At 39.5% G+C, this 16933-nt stretch overlaps 1 protein-coding gene across 19 annotated transcripts in view; it reads left to right on the forward strand.

Annotated features, from left to right (window-relative positions):
- Nucleotides 1-16933, forward strand: part of STAU2 (staufen double-stranded RNA binding protein 2) — a 224954-nt gene that overhangs the window by 193296 nt on the left and 14725 nt on the right. For 2 of the 19 annotated variants that reach the window (XM_073330835.1, XM_073330839.1), the window contains one exon: nt 1270-1332. The exons of the other annotated variants lie outside the window; for them this stretch is intronic. In XM_073330835.1, coding sequence (XP_073186936.1) covers nt 1270-1311 — 42 coding nt within the window. In that variant the 3' untranslated portion in view covers nt 1312-1332. The remainder of the gene's footprint in view (nt 1-1269; nt 1333-16933) is intronic. 19 annotated transcript variants of the gene reach the window in all.

Below are 16933 nucleotides of genomic sequence, written 5' to 3' on the forward strand. Positions count from 1 at the left end.
TCCCACAAGTCCAATAGAATTTTGTGACTTTCTTATATCCAAACTTTCCTGTCCCTCAAAAATCATCAACTTTGGACTATTTCTTAGAACATGCACATATTATTTCTCTCTGGTGTTAATCTTCCTTTGTCCTCCATGCTGATCACAGTGCCAAACCTGAATAGCTGGGCTGCAGCATCATAGTGCCACAGGGACGCATGGGGAGGCTGAGGAGTTAGGACTGGAGCTACTGTGCAGTCTTCACATCAGAGCTGATGCTACAGTAACTCCTGCCACTCCTATTCCCCAATCTATAGTGGCTAATAAATCTGTTTAGCATTTTATCCACTCAACCAACCACACACATAAGTATTCTTGTGTTTTGTTTTTAGAATTGTTAGTTCAAAAACATTTCCAAATGTTTGGGAAATAAGATAACTTTAAATCCATATATATGACGAGCTTTAATAAAACGATGACCACAAATAAAACACACAAGGGAGCTCCTAATTGCTAGCAGCAACAAAGGCATCATTTTCTGCCATTCTCTAACTCTTTTATTTGCTGAAACTTTAATTTTCAGAGAAGTGGATTAGACACACAATTTCTGTTAACAATGGTAAGAGTTGCACAACAAATAGCCAGACATGGAGACCTGGAAATCATTATCAACTGTTAAGACAGAAAGAAAAGGAGTACTTGTGGCACCTTAGGGACTAACCAATTTATTTGACCATAAGCTTTCGTGAGCTACAGATCACTTCGCTGTAGCTCACGAAAGCTTATGCTCAAATAAATTGGTTAGTCTCTAAGGTGCCACAAGTACTCCTTTTCTTTTTGCGAATACAGATTAACATGGCTGCTACTCTGAAACCTGTTAAGACAGAGTAGGTCTTACTGTATATGTTTGTAACAGCAGCATACATGGTTGTGAGAGTGAGTGGCAGGCAGCCTTGGTACAAATGTCCTGTATACAAGAAATGTTTTCCTTTGGATGTTGATTTTTTAATTAAAAAACAAAAACGAAAAAATAGATTCTTACTAGTTAATGTGTTTGAACTCATGGATTGTTAAGAGTTCTGTGGATTGTTAGATTTTTCTTTCTAAGACAGCCCAGTCTTTATTAGCTACTGCTCTTTCCTTCTTTTACTGGAAAATAGATCTCTTACTGCATTGGAATGATTGATATGCATTTGCTGTATTGCTAATGGTTGAAACTTTGCTGGAGAAGACTAACAAGCTTTGTCAGTTCATTACTGCTTCTTTTGTTTCCTTTTTTGTGATGAATAGCCATTGTTGATACCCAGTCAGAAGCCTTTCGGTTGCAACTGAAAGACAGGAATGGAGTTAATGGTAAGGGAATATAAAAAAATTAATACATTTTCAGGTTTTTTTGTGGTTTTAATAAAATAACCAATATAAAATAGCTTAAGTTATCAGTTCCCATATGGCAGAGCTGGAACCAAATAGGTCTTTTTGCTTTCTACAGCATTTGGGGTCACATTTTCTACTGTAAAAAGAAAAGGAGTACTTGTGGCACCTTAGAGACTAACCAATTTATTTGAGCATAAGCTTTCATGAGCTACAGCTCACTTTATCCAATGCATTCAGTGGGAAAATACAGTGGGGAGATTTATATACACAGAGAACATGAAACAATGGGTGTTACCATACACACTGTAACGAGAGTGATCAGGTAAGGGATAGCTCAGTGATTTGAGCATTGGCTTGCTAAACCCAGGGTTATGAGTTAAATTGCTGAGGGGGCCATTTAGGGTTCTGGGGTAGCAATTGGAGATTGGCCCTGCCTTGAGCAGGGGGTTGGACTAGATGACCTCCTGAGGTCCCTTCCAACCCTGAGATTCTATGATAAGATGAGCTATTACCAGCAGGAGAGCGGGGGTGGGGGTGGGGAATCCTTTTGTAGTGATAATCAAGGTGGGCCATTTCCAGCAGTTGACAAGAATGTCTGAGGAACAGCAAGGGTGGGGGGGAATAAACATGGGGAAATAGTTTTACTTTGTGTAATGACCCATCCACTCCCAGTCTTTAAACAAGCCTAAGTTAATTGTATCCAGTTTGCAAATTAATTCCAATTCAGCAGTCTCTCGTTGGAGTCTGTTTTTGAACATTTCTACTGTGTATGGGCAAAATATTTAGGGCTCACGATGCCCTAACTGCAGTGGAACCATACCAAGAAATGGCGTTATCATAAGTGGCAAGAAGCTTTTCGGGAGTGATCATAGAATAACGATAATATGACCTGGGAGTTTGCAAACTGCATGGAGTCTTGGCCTAAACCCCTACCTATATAGTGTTCATATGCATGGTATTTAACGTGGGGAAAGGGAGCGAGCAAACCCTAGCTGCATAAGTGGCTCATGCCCTGCCTCTAGGTTTAGGGCTAGTCTACACACACACTTTTGCACCAAAATAACTAAATAGTTTTTTGTTTGCAAGTCTGGTTTATCTGGAGAGAGGGGCAGCCAGGCCAAATGTGAGTGGTGTTGTAACCCCGTGCATCAGGTCACAATGCTACTCACTGAAATTTGGCCCCTCTGTCTATACTGATGAGAATGTATCTTTAAAATAATGAGGATGCACAGTCTTACATAGCATACAAATATGAGGACAGAAATTGGCTAGAACTAGAGTACGTTGATAGGCAATGAGAAGCCTTCTCTTTTACTACTGATCTCAAAGTTTCATTTTCTGATTAGATACATGCACACAATAGGATAATTATGCTCAGTGTGGGAATTAAACTGTGGTCTTTCTTCAAGTTTTAAATTGAGGATTTCTCTTTTATGGGAAATATGATTCGACAAATATAGAAATATTCTTATTGATGGTCATTCCAGTGGCTCACTTTATTTTTAATTTGAAATAATGGAATACCATGATATGCATATTGACATTGTTTTATATTATAATTTGTGTTTACGGGATGGTCTTCTCTGGCTGTATAATCAATCCTGTGTGTAGAATCTGCCTGGTGGTTTGGAGAGTTTATAGGCTTTTTAGCTTCAGGAGTTTGGGTTACTGTGTATGGCTGAGGCAAATTCCACAGTGGAAGAAAGGTGTCTCCTCTTATCCACTTAAACTTTTTTCCTAAGTATGGCTTGACATTAGATTTCATTTATGCCTGAAAGACATTAATACTGTTTTACTTTAAAATATGTGTGATTATAAGAGTATTTAGTTTTCTGTCCCCTTTTGATGAGAGAGGGAGAGTTTATAAAGTTAGTGGTTAATTTATCTGAATGTGTGGTTTACATGAGATAACATATGCCCTACGTGTTAGATTCCTAGAACTAAGTCGGAGTGGGCATAAGGTTTTACCATCTTATGCCATGTAAATCACAGCAATATTTGCTGTTGCATTGTATATATGTATTGGTTCTGAGTAATTTTACCTTATTGTGGCTGGATAAAGACATTTGCAGCCCAGTCCTGAAAACCCTTTCTCACATCCTTACACACATGAGTAGTCCCCTTGGAATCATGTGTGTGAGGACTGCTTGTATGATTAAAGACTTGGCCCCTGTGTTTGTTATAAAACTTACAGTCCAGCTGTTATTTGAAAAAGCCTTTTTACAGTATGAATTTTTTGCCATGTACAATGCTTGTGATCAAACAAACCAGCAGATATCCTGAGTACAGCGTAAATGACTGACAGACTGTTCTGTAACTAGCAACATTTTGAAAGAAGCTTTTTTTGACAGCTATAATTAATGAGTTTTAATAATAAATGTAAAGTAGGAATGATAAAATAGCAGTTGACAGACCTTGCAGCCTAAAAGGCAGCTGTTCAGGATAGTTGTTGGACATACATCTACATTTTTGACTGTAACTGTAAATGGAAGAAAAGCAGGTCTACAGTTGTGGAGTTCAGCTAATCAGAATCAAGCAGTGTCTAATCTGTACTGCTAAACTGCCAGTTGGAGAGGTTCCTGCATTTAAGGGATCAACATTCCCAAGGAAATCTGGTACCTGCTTGTTGATGTGTCTGGATAAGCACCTTACAAACCATAAAGCACAGTATGAGCATTCAACTTCAGAAATGTATATACAGCTTTTTCTTTTTCTGTTTGGAAGTTAGAATAGGAGAGCCTTCACTGAAACTAATGTAAGTGCTTGATCTTGCCCTCCTTATTATTACTCTTACCGTTTTTAATTTATATTGCAGTAGCAGCCAAAAATAGATGTTAATGTTTGCAGAACAAATTCAAATGCATGCAGTCAATTTCCATTGAAATCAACATACTGAAGTAAATAAGAGTTGCATCTAAGGGTGCAGCTGGCCATTAGAGAATATTGTTCCATCAGAAAACTGGCATTTTAATAGGTAAAAAGTACAGATGAATAAATCTGTCTGCTCCCTTACTAAATAAATGAAAAAGTTGGCGTTGATTTCCTTGAGACGTAGTCTTATTTTCTGAGATACTTCAGAAATAATTGAAATGGTGTACAAAATAACATCTGATGAAGTGGGTTCTAGCCCACGAAAGCTTATGCCCAAATAAATTTGTTAGTCTGTAAGGTGCCACAAAGACTCCTCGTTGTTTTTGCTGATACAGACTAACATGGCTACCATTCTGAAAAATAACTATGTTACAATAGGCTAAAACACTTACATGTTTCTAAAGCTTTCCTGCAATTTTATCATTAAAGTATGAAATTGATATAGTTCAGTTTAGTCATTTAAGTGAGGAACAGGCAGCTTGCTATTTAATTTTCTTTTTAACCCTGCTCTTGCAGGGTATTTCAACATCCCTTAAAGGTGAATTGCAAACCAAAGGAAACCCAATGTGCTTGTCTTTTTACTACTCCTTTATGATGAATAAAGACAGGCTATTTGTTTAATTATATTTGTTTATTTTCAAATAAAATGTAAAAAATACAATCAATCAACAAGAATACAATATTCCAAGAAGCAGGGGGGAAACTGGAGCTTTCTGCTGACATTGGAAGAATCAGTTCTTGACTTACCTTTTTCTTGAAGGACACGGGCTCTCTTTGGAGGATCTGGAATGTGTCGTTACACCTGGAGTTTGAAACCTGTGCTACTGTTCTCCCAACCTCAGGCTCGACATCTCCTCTCCACTCCACCACTCCATGGGGTCTAAGAGAACTGCATCTCGGGTTTCAACCTCCAGCTTTGGTGTTGCATTCCAGGTCCTCCAAAGATTGCCAGAGTCCTCCAGGAAAAAGAAAGTACTTAGGACTTGATGTGTCTAATGTTAAAAACAGGGAGGAAACCCTCTCTTAAAATAACAAACTTTGCAGCTGTCTTTTTACATTGCAGTGAAGAAGTAAAGGACAGTAACAAAACATAAATGTGTCAGTTTGCAATTCAACTCTCTCACTCCCAAACACTGAGATTTGGGATTACTGGGCACTACATTCTAGTAGAGACTGTGTTAGAGTTTAACAGCAGGAGCAACAGACCCAGGTTAAAAATTCAATGACCAGAAACAAATGTGCTTTCTATTTCATTTTCCCAGATGAAATCCTGGATAGACTTTATTGGCTTTAAACCTTTTCATTCAATGAAAAACTCTAACCAGAGTTTCTTCTGAATCACAGTCACTTTAAATGGGACATACACAGTGCTATAAATTAGCATTGAACATAGGTTTTCTTTGTTTAAAACACTTGAAAATTGCTTAACAATTAACTACTAAAGGGGTTTCAAAAATACCTGAAATTCACTCGGAAGAGTGACGCACAACTACTGAGGAAAAGAAAGAAAATGTACCCCCCAAAAGTGACCTATTTAAAAGTGTGGAAAATAGTAAAAATACTTAATAGGTAGATAGCGGTTTTCATACGTAGATCTCAAAGTGGTGGTACAAAGGAGGTAAGTAGTATTTTGCCTGTTTGATTTAGAGATGGTGAAAACTGAGGTGAAGTGACTTGTCCAAAGTCATACAGCAGGCCAATGTCAAAGCCAAGGTCTCCAGTGCCCTTTTCACTGAGCCTCAATGACAAGCAGTCAGTTGTGGGTAGAATAGCTAGATCTTAAGCATCTCCATAATACTTTGATGTACGTTTTTCAAACTTTAGATCTTGGTGCAGAGAAACTGGAATGAGGAATATGGCATTGTACATACTCAAGTGAAGGCAGGGAGCCAACATAGTGCTGTTATAATGATAAGTGAATATTCTTGTATCTCAGAAATATAAAGAAAATATGTGAGCCAACATGCTTGTCCCTGTACAGGAGATCTGATATCACTACCACACTCCCTGAGCTGTCTACGGCTGGGAGCATGCTCATTCCAAGGAGAGAGGCCACTCAGTGTCTTCCGAATGAAGCTTGTAAAGGCACTGACTGGCTTTGGTGGGAGCCATGTGCAACCATCAGCCCAAGAGGATGTCTTTAACAGTGGTGGCAATAAGAAAAAAGTAAAACAGAGGGTGGGATCTGGTGGATTTCCAACTCCAAAATACCTCTGTGTGTCTGTGTATTGTGGGAATGTGGGCTCCTAAATAGCTTGTCCAAATCCCATATGACCTGAGGATGGGCTCTGTGTAACTCAAATGCTTGTCCCTCTCACCAGCAGAAGCTGGTCCAATAAAAGATATTACCTCACTCACCTTGTATCTGTAATATCCTGGCGCTGTCAGGGCTACAACAAAACCATACAATATTCATAGTGACAATTCAGCATGTAGAATGACCATATATTGTGGATACGTAAGCTCGTTATGAAAACCAGGCTCCATGTGTTTCTTTAGTCTCATTTATGCTAACAAACTATGCTAAGAATATGCCATCAACATTAGAAAAATGAAACAAATTTGGAGTTTGAAATTGCTACTGAAGTTACTGTACTTGTCAGTCATTATGATCTGACAGTTAATGTCTCCAATCACCTTTCTTATCTCTTGACACACCTCTATTTTCTCCCTGCTCTGTCATGGATGTGCACCTTTTTGGAAACCATGGATCTGTGTGGATATTTTACCAGTGTAGAGGGAAAAAATGGGAGGGCAAGAGAGAATTAAAGTCTTTAGTAGTTGGGCTACCTTCCAGCAGTTTTCTTTAAACCAAACTGTGGCCTTTTTCTGTCCCTTTGAAATAGACCTGGCTTGGGCTGAACCCACACTTCCTAGCATCTGGGAAGAGCAAAAAGACTATGTACCACCATAAAAAATGAACTTTTTTTTAAAGCATACAGCCATGATAATGAAAACAAAATAAAAGCAGAAGTTGCCAGCTGCACAAACAGCACTCGCCCAGCAGCAGTGGTCAATGATTAGGAGTACCCAGCTCCTCATCACATTAGTGAGAATTTGTAATTATAATAGCACATCGTGTTTATCCTTTGTAACAAAATCAGTTCAGTCTGCTATCCTGATTTATGCAGGGGGAAAGAGGTTCTGAGCCTGGCTTTGCTGAGTGCCTCCATCTCCCATTGATATCAGTGGTGGGACAAGGAGGACCATTATCTTGAAGGATCAAGTCCTGGAAGGGCAAAGGAGTCTTCCCTTTGAGATGCTCAGCACCCTCTGCTCTGAAACGTCAGTGGGGGCTGAGGGGGATCTGCATGTTACAGGGTGTGCTCAGCCCATTGCAGGATTGAGCTGTTAATATCTCTGGTAGTATTCATAGGAACTGTACTGTAGGAAGCATTGCTTTATTTCATTTTTTTAAAATAGGAGTGTACACATCTGTCTTTATACCCAGCAGTTTTTCTGGCCCACAACAAGTCCTCTGTGAGTTTCCCCAACTGAGCTCAGTGGGATCTCTGTCAGCTGCAAGATTTATGTCATCTTTTTCAGTCCTGAGAACTGTTCTTTAAGCTTTTCACATCTGGATTTAATTGGAAAGACATTAAAAGACATTAAGTGTGCTGGAAAAGCATATTTAGGGAAGATCCTTATAGACACTTCCATTAAAGGAGCTGATGGTTATAGGTTAAAACAGGATGAGGACAAGTCGTCAACAATTAGCAAGGACAAAATTACATTACTAACTGCTTTAAATGAGAAGTCCTGCTTGCAATACTGGGGACAGTTTCTGATCTCACTTACACTAAGTTAAATCAGGAGTAAAATACCGCTCAAGTCAGTACAGTTACATCCATGTAAAAATGGTGTGAGAGGGATCATAATCAAGCACTTTTGTCTTGAATATAGAACTGTAAAATCTTTTAATTATATGGAATAATATATATATATGTAGAATTTTCACCTATTTATGTGTTTAATATTTTTGTCTATTTATATCCTCATGGTAAAATGATATTTAAAGTAAGATGCTGATTGTTTATAGATGCCATCAGCCTCACCCCTCTCAGCACACCCAGGCTGGGAAATATATTTGACAGAATTGCATATATTCTTCTGTGGCTTGTTCAATACAAGTGAGTTGTGAGCTTGGATCAAGGAAAGAACACATTTAGATGTGGATTTCTTTAGAGACTAATGCAAGAATCTTCAGCAATAAACTATCTATATTTTTCAAGTATATTGTTCTGTTTCACCAATATAATCTGAGATTGGAAACCAGTGGGCCGCCATTTGCAGTTAATACTGTCATGTGCTGCTGTTTACAAACTGAAGTTTCTGGTTGTGTGCAGACTGAAAGGCAGTTAAAATCTAAGGGCACTTACTTGGCATGAGAAGATGAATAGAAATTCTTTCTTTGTAAAAAAATTTTATTAAAAACAAGGAATCCGATATTTAGGGGATTGTTTCAGATGCTTTAGTACTGAGAACAAAGTGAAAAGTCCTTTGAAATAATATCCTGCCAATCTTTAAAAAAAAAAAACCTCTGTATTTTCCACTTTAAACTACTCTGTAGAACATTTCAGCAAAACAAATAGATTTGTTTAAAGATTTTTTCCCCTCTTAAAATGGAAATAGAATTATTTTTCTAGTTCCTGAAAAATGTTTACAGGTTTAAAATTCATGAGAAAATAAAGATTAGGTGGGTGGTATTGTCAGGAGTTAGACACACATTTGACTTAAAAAATTGGAATACAGTGGAGAGAGTGCTTTTATTTTCTACCATCATATATTCTCTACCTTTCAAAAATTTCCCTTATTCCTCAAACAATTAAAGCTATATTCTTTTAAGTTTCCCCCTAAGTTAAATTTATTTTATCTTAGACTTATCTCACAGTTCTGCAACTGCCTGTTGTTCGGCCATGAGCCAGTCATTTACTTTGTCTCTCTTCATCTCAGTATCCCCATCTTTAAAAACAGGGATAATAATGTTACTCTGTACGTTGATTTCAGCAGCTTGATCTCAGTGGATCAGAGGATGCATGCATTATGTAAGTGCAAAGTATTGTAACCCACTGGTGAATGTGTTACAATCCTACTTATTTCAGAGTAGCAGCCGTGTTAGTCTGTATTCGCAAAAAGAAAAGGAGTACTAGTGGCACCTTAGAGACTAACCAATTTATTTGAGCATTATTTGAGCATGCTCAAATAAATTGGTTAGTCTCTAAGGTGCCACTAGTACTCCTTTTCTTTTTGCGAATCCTACTTATGTGACCGCCTCCATCTTGCCCAACATGGTATTATGATTATGGGGTGTGTACTGAGATCATTTGGTGGTTTGACCTTCATTGTGCCCTAAAATTTTGGTGTGGTTACACTTTGTGAGTTTATCTTTAATGCAAGTTTTTGGCCATTCTTTATGTTGGCAATTGCTAAGGAAGAAAAGTTTAAATTACAGAGTCAATGCAAATCTCTTGTTTTATTAAAACTCATTTTGAGGCAGTTATTTAATTAAAACATGTATTAGAGTCTACAATTTTAAACAGACAAATCTTTGACTGTAGATCTGAGCACAGTAAAAAACCAAACTATTCCACTTTTCTTTCTAAATGCTATGGGCTGCCAACTGCTGTTCTTACAACCCCATATGTGTTAGGACAGTATTACTGTTCGTGTAGAGAACCCAGTCCTGCTTCTGTTTCATTCAATGAAAGCAGGATTGAGCTGAAATTCTCTCTTGTTGGCTAAACTTTGGGTGTGTTTATCTGCTACCAGCCATTTAGTAAAAGCTGTTTGAAAAGTAAGAGCATTGATATGGGAGTCTGAGCCATAGCAGACAGCATTGTTGATGAAGAGAAAATGTTTAAATGTGCACCAGATCCTCAGCAGATGACTTCAAAGGCTTCCACCTTTGGACCTGAATGTACATTTTAAAAGTAAGGAGTAGAGCTGTGTGAATAGCAGATTTTTGGGTTTGCTGGCAATTCCTCCCCTCCCCTCCCCGCCCCCCCCCAAATCAGTTTGGCTTAAACCAAAAATTATTTTTTCTGAAATTTTCAGCAAATTGAAAAGTTAAAAGAAGTTCCCTTCATTTCATTATTTAACATTTTCTCATGTACAAATTTAAGGAAATTTCAAAACAGTCCTTCTGAATCAAAATGTTTCATATTGAAAATGTCAAAACAACATACTTCAGTTTTTTCAGGGTTGTTTGTTTTGTTTTTTTTTAGGTTTTGTTTGACCAAACAATTCAGGGAAATGTAACTGAATCTGCATTTTTTTCACCAAAAAAGATTTGGCCGAAAGAGTTTGCCCAGTTTTAATCAGGAGACCAAATTCTCCTCAGTTAAACCAGCTCTCAGTATTAATAGGGTTAACTTCAGTGAAGGTGCAACCATATAACACAGAAGAATTTGATGCGTAATTGACATAGGAATGCCCATAAATAAATAATTTAATTAAATTAGATCTAGTGTACTGAGTACACAGCTGAAAAGGATAATTTCTAATCATTACAGAAGTTAGCATTGGAAAAGATATATTGGGTCATGTTGCCCATCCTGTGCGCCAGTGCAGGATTCTGCTGGAGTATATTTTCCAGCTTTGTCCAGTCTAGTTTGGAGGGCCTGGTTTCTTAAAGTACCTATAATTTTTAGACCTGCAACTTTGCATCCACACTCAAGTTCTGGCCCAAATTATAGCATTTATACATCTGATTGCATTAGCAAATCCAGTAGTTAGATATCTAAATACTTTTATTTTGTGCCTCTAATTAATTGCAGCTATACTTGATTTTAGATGCAATGTTAGAGATGGAGTTGATTTACAAATTTGCACTATGTGTCTTCAAAGATGTGAATGTTTCTTTGGGTTGAATAGTCATTGTTTATATCAGCATGATCAGAGCAATAAGTCTAAAAAAAGCAAGTTAGAATACAGAATGGCTCTCCAAATGGGTTATGATCTACTTATTGTTTGCAGAAGGTTTCCATTGGGTCATGGTTCAATAAAATTCTACTGTAACATACAATGTAAATTTGAGTTCAGAAATAATATTTTTACTATATGTTCACAGAATGTCCAAGCTGTGATGTGCCTTTAATCCCTCTGCTCTCCCTCTTTAAATGGTGGTAACTGAATGAAAAATATGGTTTAAATCTTGGATTCAGAAATAAAAATTATTTTAATAAGACTATCAGAATTACCAGGAAGCTAAACCTAGAAGGTACAAGTTAAAGGACAAATATTTTCAGAAAAGAATTCTAATTAAGTCCTTTTTAACTTTTGACTATGGAAGCTAAACCCCTACAGCCAAATTGACCATTGGGGCAAGCCGCTACAACCCCATTGTGTATGGCATTCTTGATGTTGGAAGTCTTTGCTTGGTGCACGGCAGGGAGTATAAGCTTGTTGGTCTTGTTGCCATAGTTATCAAATTTACTGACAGGTACCAACAGTCTCCAGCACAAATGTGAGTAGATGCTACATGTGGATACAAGTAAGAGTAGTCCTTCACAGCAAGTATTACAAGAGCTCATGGGATAACCTTTTCAAAAGCACTTAAATAACTTTGGAGTTGAAAGATATGTCTACTCTTTGAGCTTAGGGTGTGATTCCCAGCTCGAGGAGACATAGCCTCACTAGCTCTAATTGAGCTGGCATGCTAAAAATAGAGCGTAGCTGCAGTCAGACTGTCTCAAACTAGCTCATACTGGCAGCAGCTAGCCCCTTCTGCTGCTCACACCACCGCAGCTACACATTACCTTTTTAGCACTTTATTTTGGGTGTGTTTCCTCAAGCTGAATATCAGATATGTCTCCTCAGCTCGAAGTGTAGACATGCCTTAAATCCCTTTGACAGTCAGCACTTAGGCATTTTAAAATATTTTGCCCATGTTCCTTGCATACCTGCTAACTTAATCTCAAAAACATAGTCAAAAAAGCGGGAGGGAGTCCTGAGGAAACATGGACATAAGCACACTCCTGGCTGTGAAAATGAGGTTCTTAGCAGTGTATTCTCTCCTACTCCCACCTATAAACAAGAACGAGGCCTAAACTTGGTGATAATGCCTCAGCACTAGAGTCAGTGCCAGACTGAGTTCTTCTAGGCTCTATCTTGGCTCTCTTTTGTCTTTATTAATTATTATGGTGAGCTTGAGCTTCTTCTACACTCAGCACTGGGCATTTGCCCCATGCAGGATCAAGCCCCACAATAGCATTGTGCTCACTTATGTTAGCAGTGAATGTAGCTGTACATGTTAAATTCTCAAACATTCTTCACCCAAAAGCATACATTTGAAAATGTGCATACCCAATATGTTACCAATAAACCATGATTCAATGTCATTTGTTTAAGCCCAACATGTACAGAAACGGTTTTGGTTCAAGCGATACTGCGATAGAACTGCCTTATCACAGACTGATCACACAACTGCATCTGCATCTCAAGCCTTAAAAGATAACGCGTCAGCATATTCTGCTGCTGGAGCTACTGCACAGTCACAGGAATGAGATCAAGGGCCATACCCTGGCTGTTCACGTGCTAAGATAAGGCAAAAATCAAAGTGCCAAAAGTCTGAATTACTGATGTGAAAAATCAATGAACACAACCCACTGCATTATTGCCGTGAACTGTTAAGGGCCCCAACCCACCCCCCAACAACCCTGTGGATCACAATCTTGTATTCCATCCGGTTCCTGGGATACTAAGAGCTGGACATAGGGATATTCCGAATATGAATATGTTTGTACAATAAAAAGACAGTGGGTGAAAGAAGGCATGCATGCCTGATGTTGCTAGAAACCTGATTGTGCCTAATACATTAGAAAAGGTGTTCAAGGACAGTTAATCCTTACTTAGTGATTATCCCCATAAACCTGGCAAGGTCAGTGTCTACATGGATTGCCTGGCATGCAAATACTGGTTGCGTCTGTTAAAGTCGGTTAGGACAGCTTTAACTACCACAGCCAACTTTTTCAGAAGGGTTCTAAGTTCTATATTCATGAATCATCATCCTTTGTTTGAACAGAGGATTCCCGCTTCTTTCCCCCTCCCCTCTTTGGCAGGTGCAACCATTACCCTTAACCCTAGTGCATACCAGGTGAATGTTCCTTTGTGCAGAGATTAATTTGTTTTGGAAAATACTATTTCCATGTAAATTACATGAGTTAATCAGATTATGCTATGCATGAAATACATTGGGTACACGCTATTTGCAAAAAGGGCTAGAAGTCATTTAATTAAGGCTTACATTGTGTAGTGTGAAAAGCCTTTCTGAAATTTAATGTTTAAACAGATGTTAACATTGGTTAATCAACTGGAGAGCATGGGGTATTGTGGGGAAGGGGGCAAAGACTCCTAGCAGAACGTATTGCTTGTGATACAGGAAATTCAGTTACAATAGCAAATGTGGGGGAAAGGGATTTATTCTCAATACCCCTCACTTGATTTCTGTTTAGTTTATATTGCCATCTTGATAAATCAAGGCAGATTCAATAGCCACTTTAAGGAGTAAATTCTCAGCCATCTGTCCATGCACAATTTTGCATAAGCAAATACATGCAGCTGTCTTCCTGTTCATCTGCAATTTTGGGTGTAAAAAAGTCAAGGCCAGGTAGAAGCCTGGCTGAAAATTTGCTCCCAAAAAGAGTAAGAAAGCCTTAGACCTTCAACAAGAGGGAGAGTGTGTGTGTGTGTAAAATTATTGCTAAAACAGTTTGGTATTCTTGGAACACTAAGCCCTCAAACTCACAACAGGCCTGGCACTGATTACCTAACAGCCTTTAAATTTGAAATTCAATCCATATATTAAAAAGGTATGAAGCCACACTCATTGCTGGTGGAGACACCTTTGACTTCAGTAGGATTGCATTGATTGATTGCATTGATAACTATGCCAGTAGTTAGCCAACACTGGAGAAAAGACCTCCATACTTTTTGTTGTTTTCTAAACCAGGAGAAATTTTGGGTTGGATTGTCATTCACTGATCTCCATTTTTGTTTACAAACAACTGCAGGTCCAGTTTTGCTCCTGCAATAATAGGTGCTGCAATTTAGGGGTTTCTGAGTGCAGATGCAATCAGGGATTTAGGGTTAGATTCACAAAGGAATTTAGGCACCTGCCATTTTAGGCACCAAAATCCCAGATTTGTGCCCCATGGGTCTTCACAGAATACCCACTCAGATTCCATCAAACTCTGTGGGCACCTGAACACACACAGTACCTAAGTTCTGGCTCTGAGCATGTGCCCTGCTGCCTCACTCCAGGCATCCACCTGCCTAAGCACCAGTGCAATTTACCAACTGGGGCAAGACTGGTGTCTTCCCTCTAACATGCCTGCAGGGCCTGATTGGGTAGGGGTGCTCAGAGCATGCGTAACTCCACACAAAATGGCTGGGGAGAGCAGGACCACCTCCCTCTTAACTTTTAGCCCAGTGGTTAAAGTACTCACCTGGTATGTGGGAGACTGCTGTTTCAAGTCCCTGTCCCCCGAACTGAGGAGGAGAAGGAAGTGTAGCAGGGATCTGCCACCTCTCAGATGTGTGCCCTAGGCACTGGACTATAGGATATTCCAGTGTGGGGCTCCCTCAGTCTCTCCTGCTCAAGCTGTTCCACTGCAGATAAATAAATGGCGAATGGATCACCCACATCCTGGGTGACTGCTCTAACCTCCCAGACTACAGTTTCGGTCTCATGCTTGCATGCACTCTCTCTGATCTGCTGACTCTTTATGTACCCAAAGTGGAACAGCTTTAACAGATGGGACTGAGGGAGTTCCACATCAGAATATCCTATAGCCCACGGTTTAGGGTACTCACCTCAGAGGTGGCAGATCCCTGTTTAAATCCCTTCTCTTCATCATGCAGAGGGAGGACTTGAACCAAAGATTTCCCACATCCCCAGCTAAGTACCCTAACGATAGGTTAAAAGATACGAGGGAGGTCCTCCTCCTTCTACTCCCCTGCCCTCCCAGCTTCTTGTAAGAAACATCCTAGGCACCTGTCTTGAAGAGAGGAAAGGAAAAAGAATCCCAGGCAGAGTTAGGCCTGAACTCTATGAGAGGAGTGGTTGCCAGATTTTTACTGCATTAATAGCCTCAAGTCACTTAAAAACTAGCTCCAACGTAGCCTAATCTATTTATTGAAACAAAGTTTATTTATTAACACATTGGTCTATACGTCAATAACAAATGAAAGCTTTCATCAGATACCTAGTACAGATTTTATTAATTAAAAAAAAGCTACAAGCCCTAGCAGGAATTTGTCCACATTAGCAACAAAGCTCAGAGATGACAATCAACTTCAAAATAAAAACCCCAAAACTGGAGGGCCTGGAGGGATGTGTGTGTACTGGGAGAGGGTATTTGGGGGGGGGGTGCTGGATGAGTACTGGGAGGGAGAATTTGGGGGATGCTGGAGGGGTACCTGCACCCTCACACTCGAGGTGGGGACAGTGTCATGCTCCTTGTCATGGTGGCAAGGCTGCTGGCAAAGAACCCAGGACTCAGTGCCAGCCTGCAGCTCCCCGTGACCCTCTCGCTTCCCCAGGGTGGGCAACTAGGGCCTGGCCCTGTCACCCTTCCCGGTTGGGCTCTGAGGTCCCTAGGTGGGACAGAGCCCTAGAGGGGCATGGCGGCTCTGCTTACCCGGGGGGCTGGGACAGGCGGGATCTGGCAGCTATGGATACAGGGGAGGGACCAGTTGGGGTGCAGAGAAAGAGAATTTGTGGCTGGAATATGGAGGGAGGGCCTGCCCCTGCCCCTGCCCCACTTGTGTTTGCAAGGTGTACATGGTCTACTTGTGAATGCCAGTTGCAGTATTTTTTGTGCTGTCACCGGTTATGGCATTTTGGGATAGGTATCATCCATGACAACTGGAATTAGAAGGCACCTCACTGTGAGCTGACACTGTTGAACGGTATATTTACCAGGACTGTGGCATTGCTGTGATGAAGTTTGTGGTCACTGAGTACTTAATAGGAATAATTAGGGCCATAATCTACTCTGAGATACAAGCAGTAAAGTCAACTGGAAATACACTGAAGACAACAAAATTTGGCTATTTGAGTTTAATAAGAAGATTCTGAAATGCAACAGATCTAAACAGAGAAAAACAGCTGTACGCTGTGCTGAAAAGACCCCATGAAATCTTTATCATGTGGACGTGAGCTGAAAAACACATCCTCTAGTGCAGGCTCTGCCTGCTGGTCTCTGTGAAAGAATGACTTAATGTTATTAGATTGTCATTACAAAACATTTAATCCCTATAGAGGGCAGCAGGAAGAATAGTCACAAATTTCAGTACCATTTACTAATTGCAAATTGACTTAAGTAAAGCTACAAATAGCCAAAATAACTGGAAACCGCCATCTCCATCCTGATATACACACATTTTTATAATAGACATGGCAGCCAAGACAAACAAAGAGTAATGTAGTGCATCCTGTTGGCATCATATCTTTTACACATTTCATGTATCACTTGTTTTCTGTATAGTTACAGCAGCGCCAAAAACATCTGTTGTATAACCTATGGGTCTTTATTCACAAAACAGTTGTAAAATCTTCTGGGGGAGAAATATTTCTCTCTCGCGCTATATATATATATATATATATAATATGTGCAGATGCTCTCTTGTAAGAAAACTCTCAATGGAAGGAAGTATCAAGCCTTTAAAAACAGTGTTCACCAGATTCGTTGTCAAATGTTCCAGTTTT

Source organism: Lepidochelys kempii, chromosome 2 (genome assembly GCF_965140265.1).
Source record: "Lepidochelys kempii isolate rLepKem1 chromosome 2, rLepKem1.hap2, whole genome shotgun sequence".
NCBI lineage: Eukaryota > Metazoa > Chordata > Testudines > Cheloniidae > Lepidochelys > Lepidochelys kempii.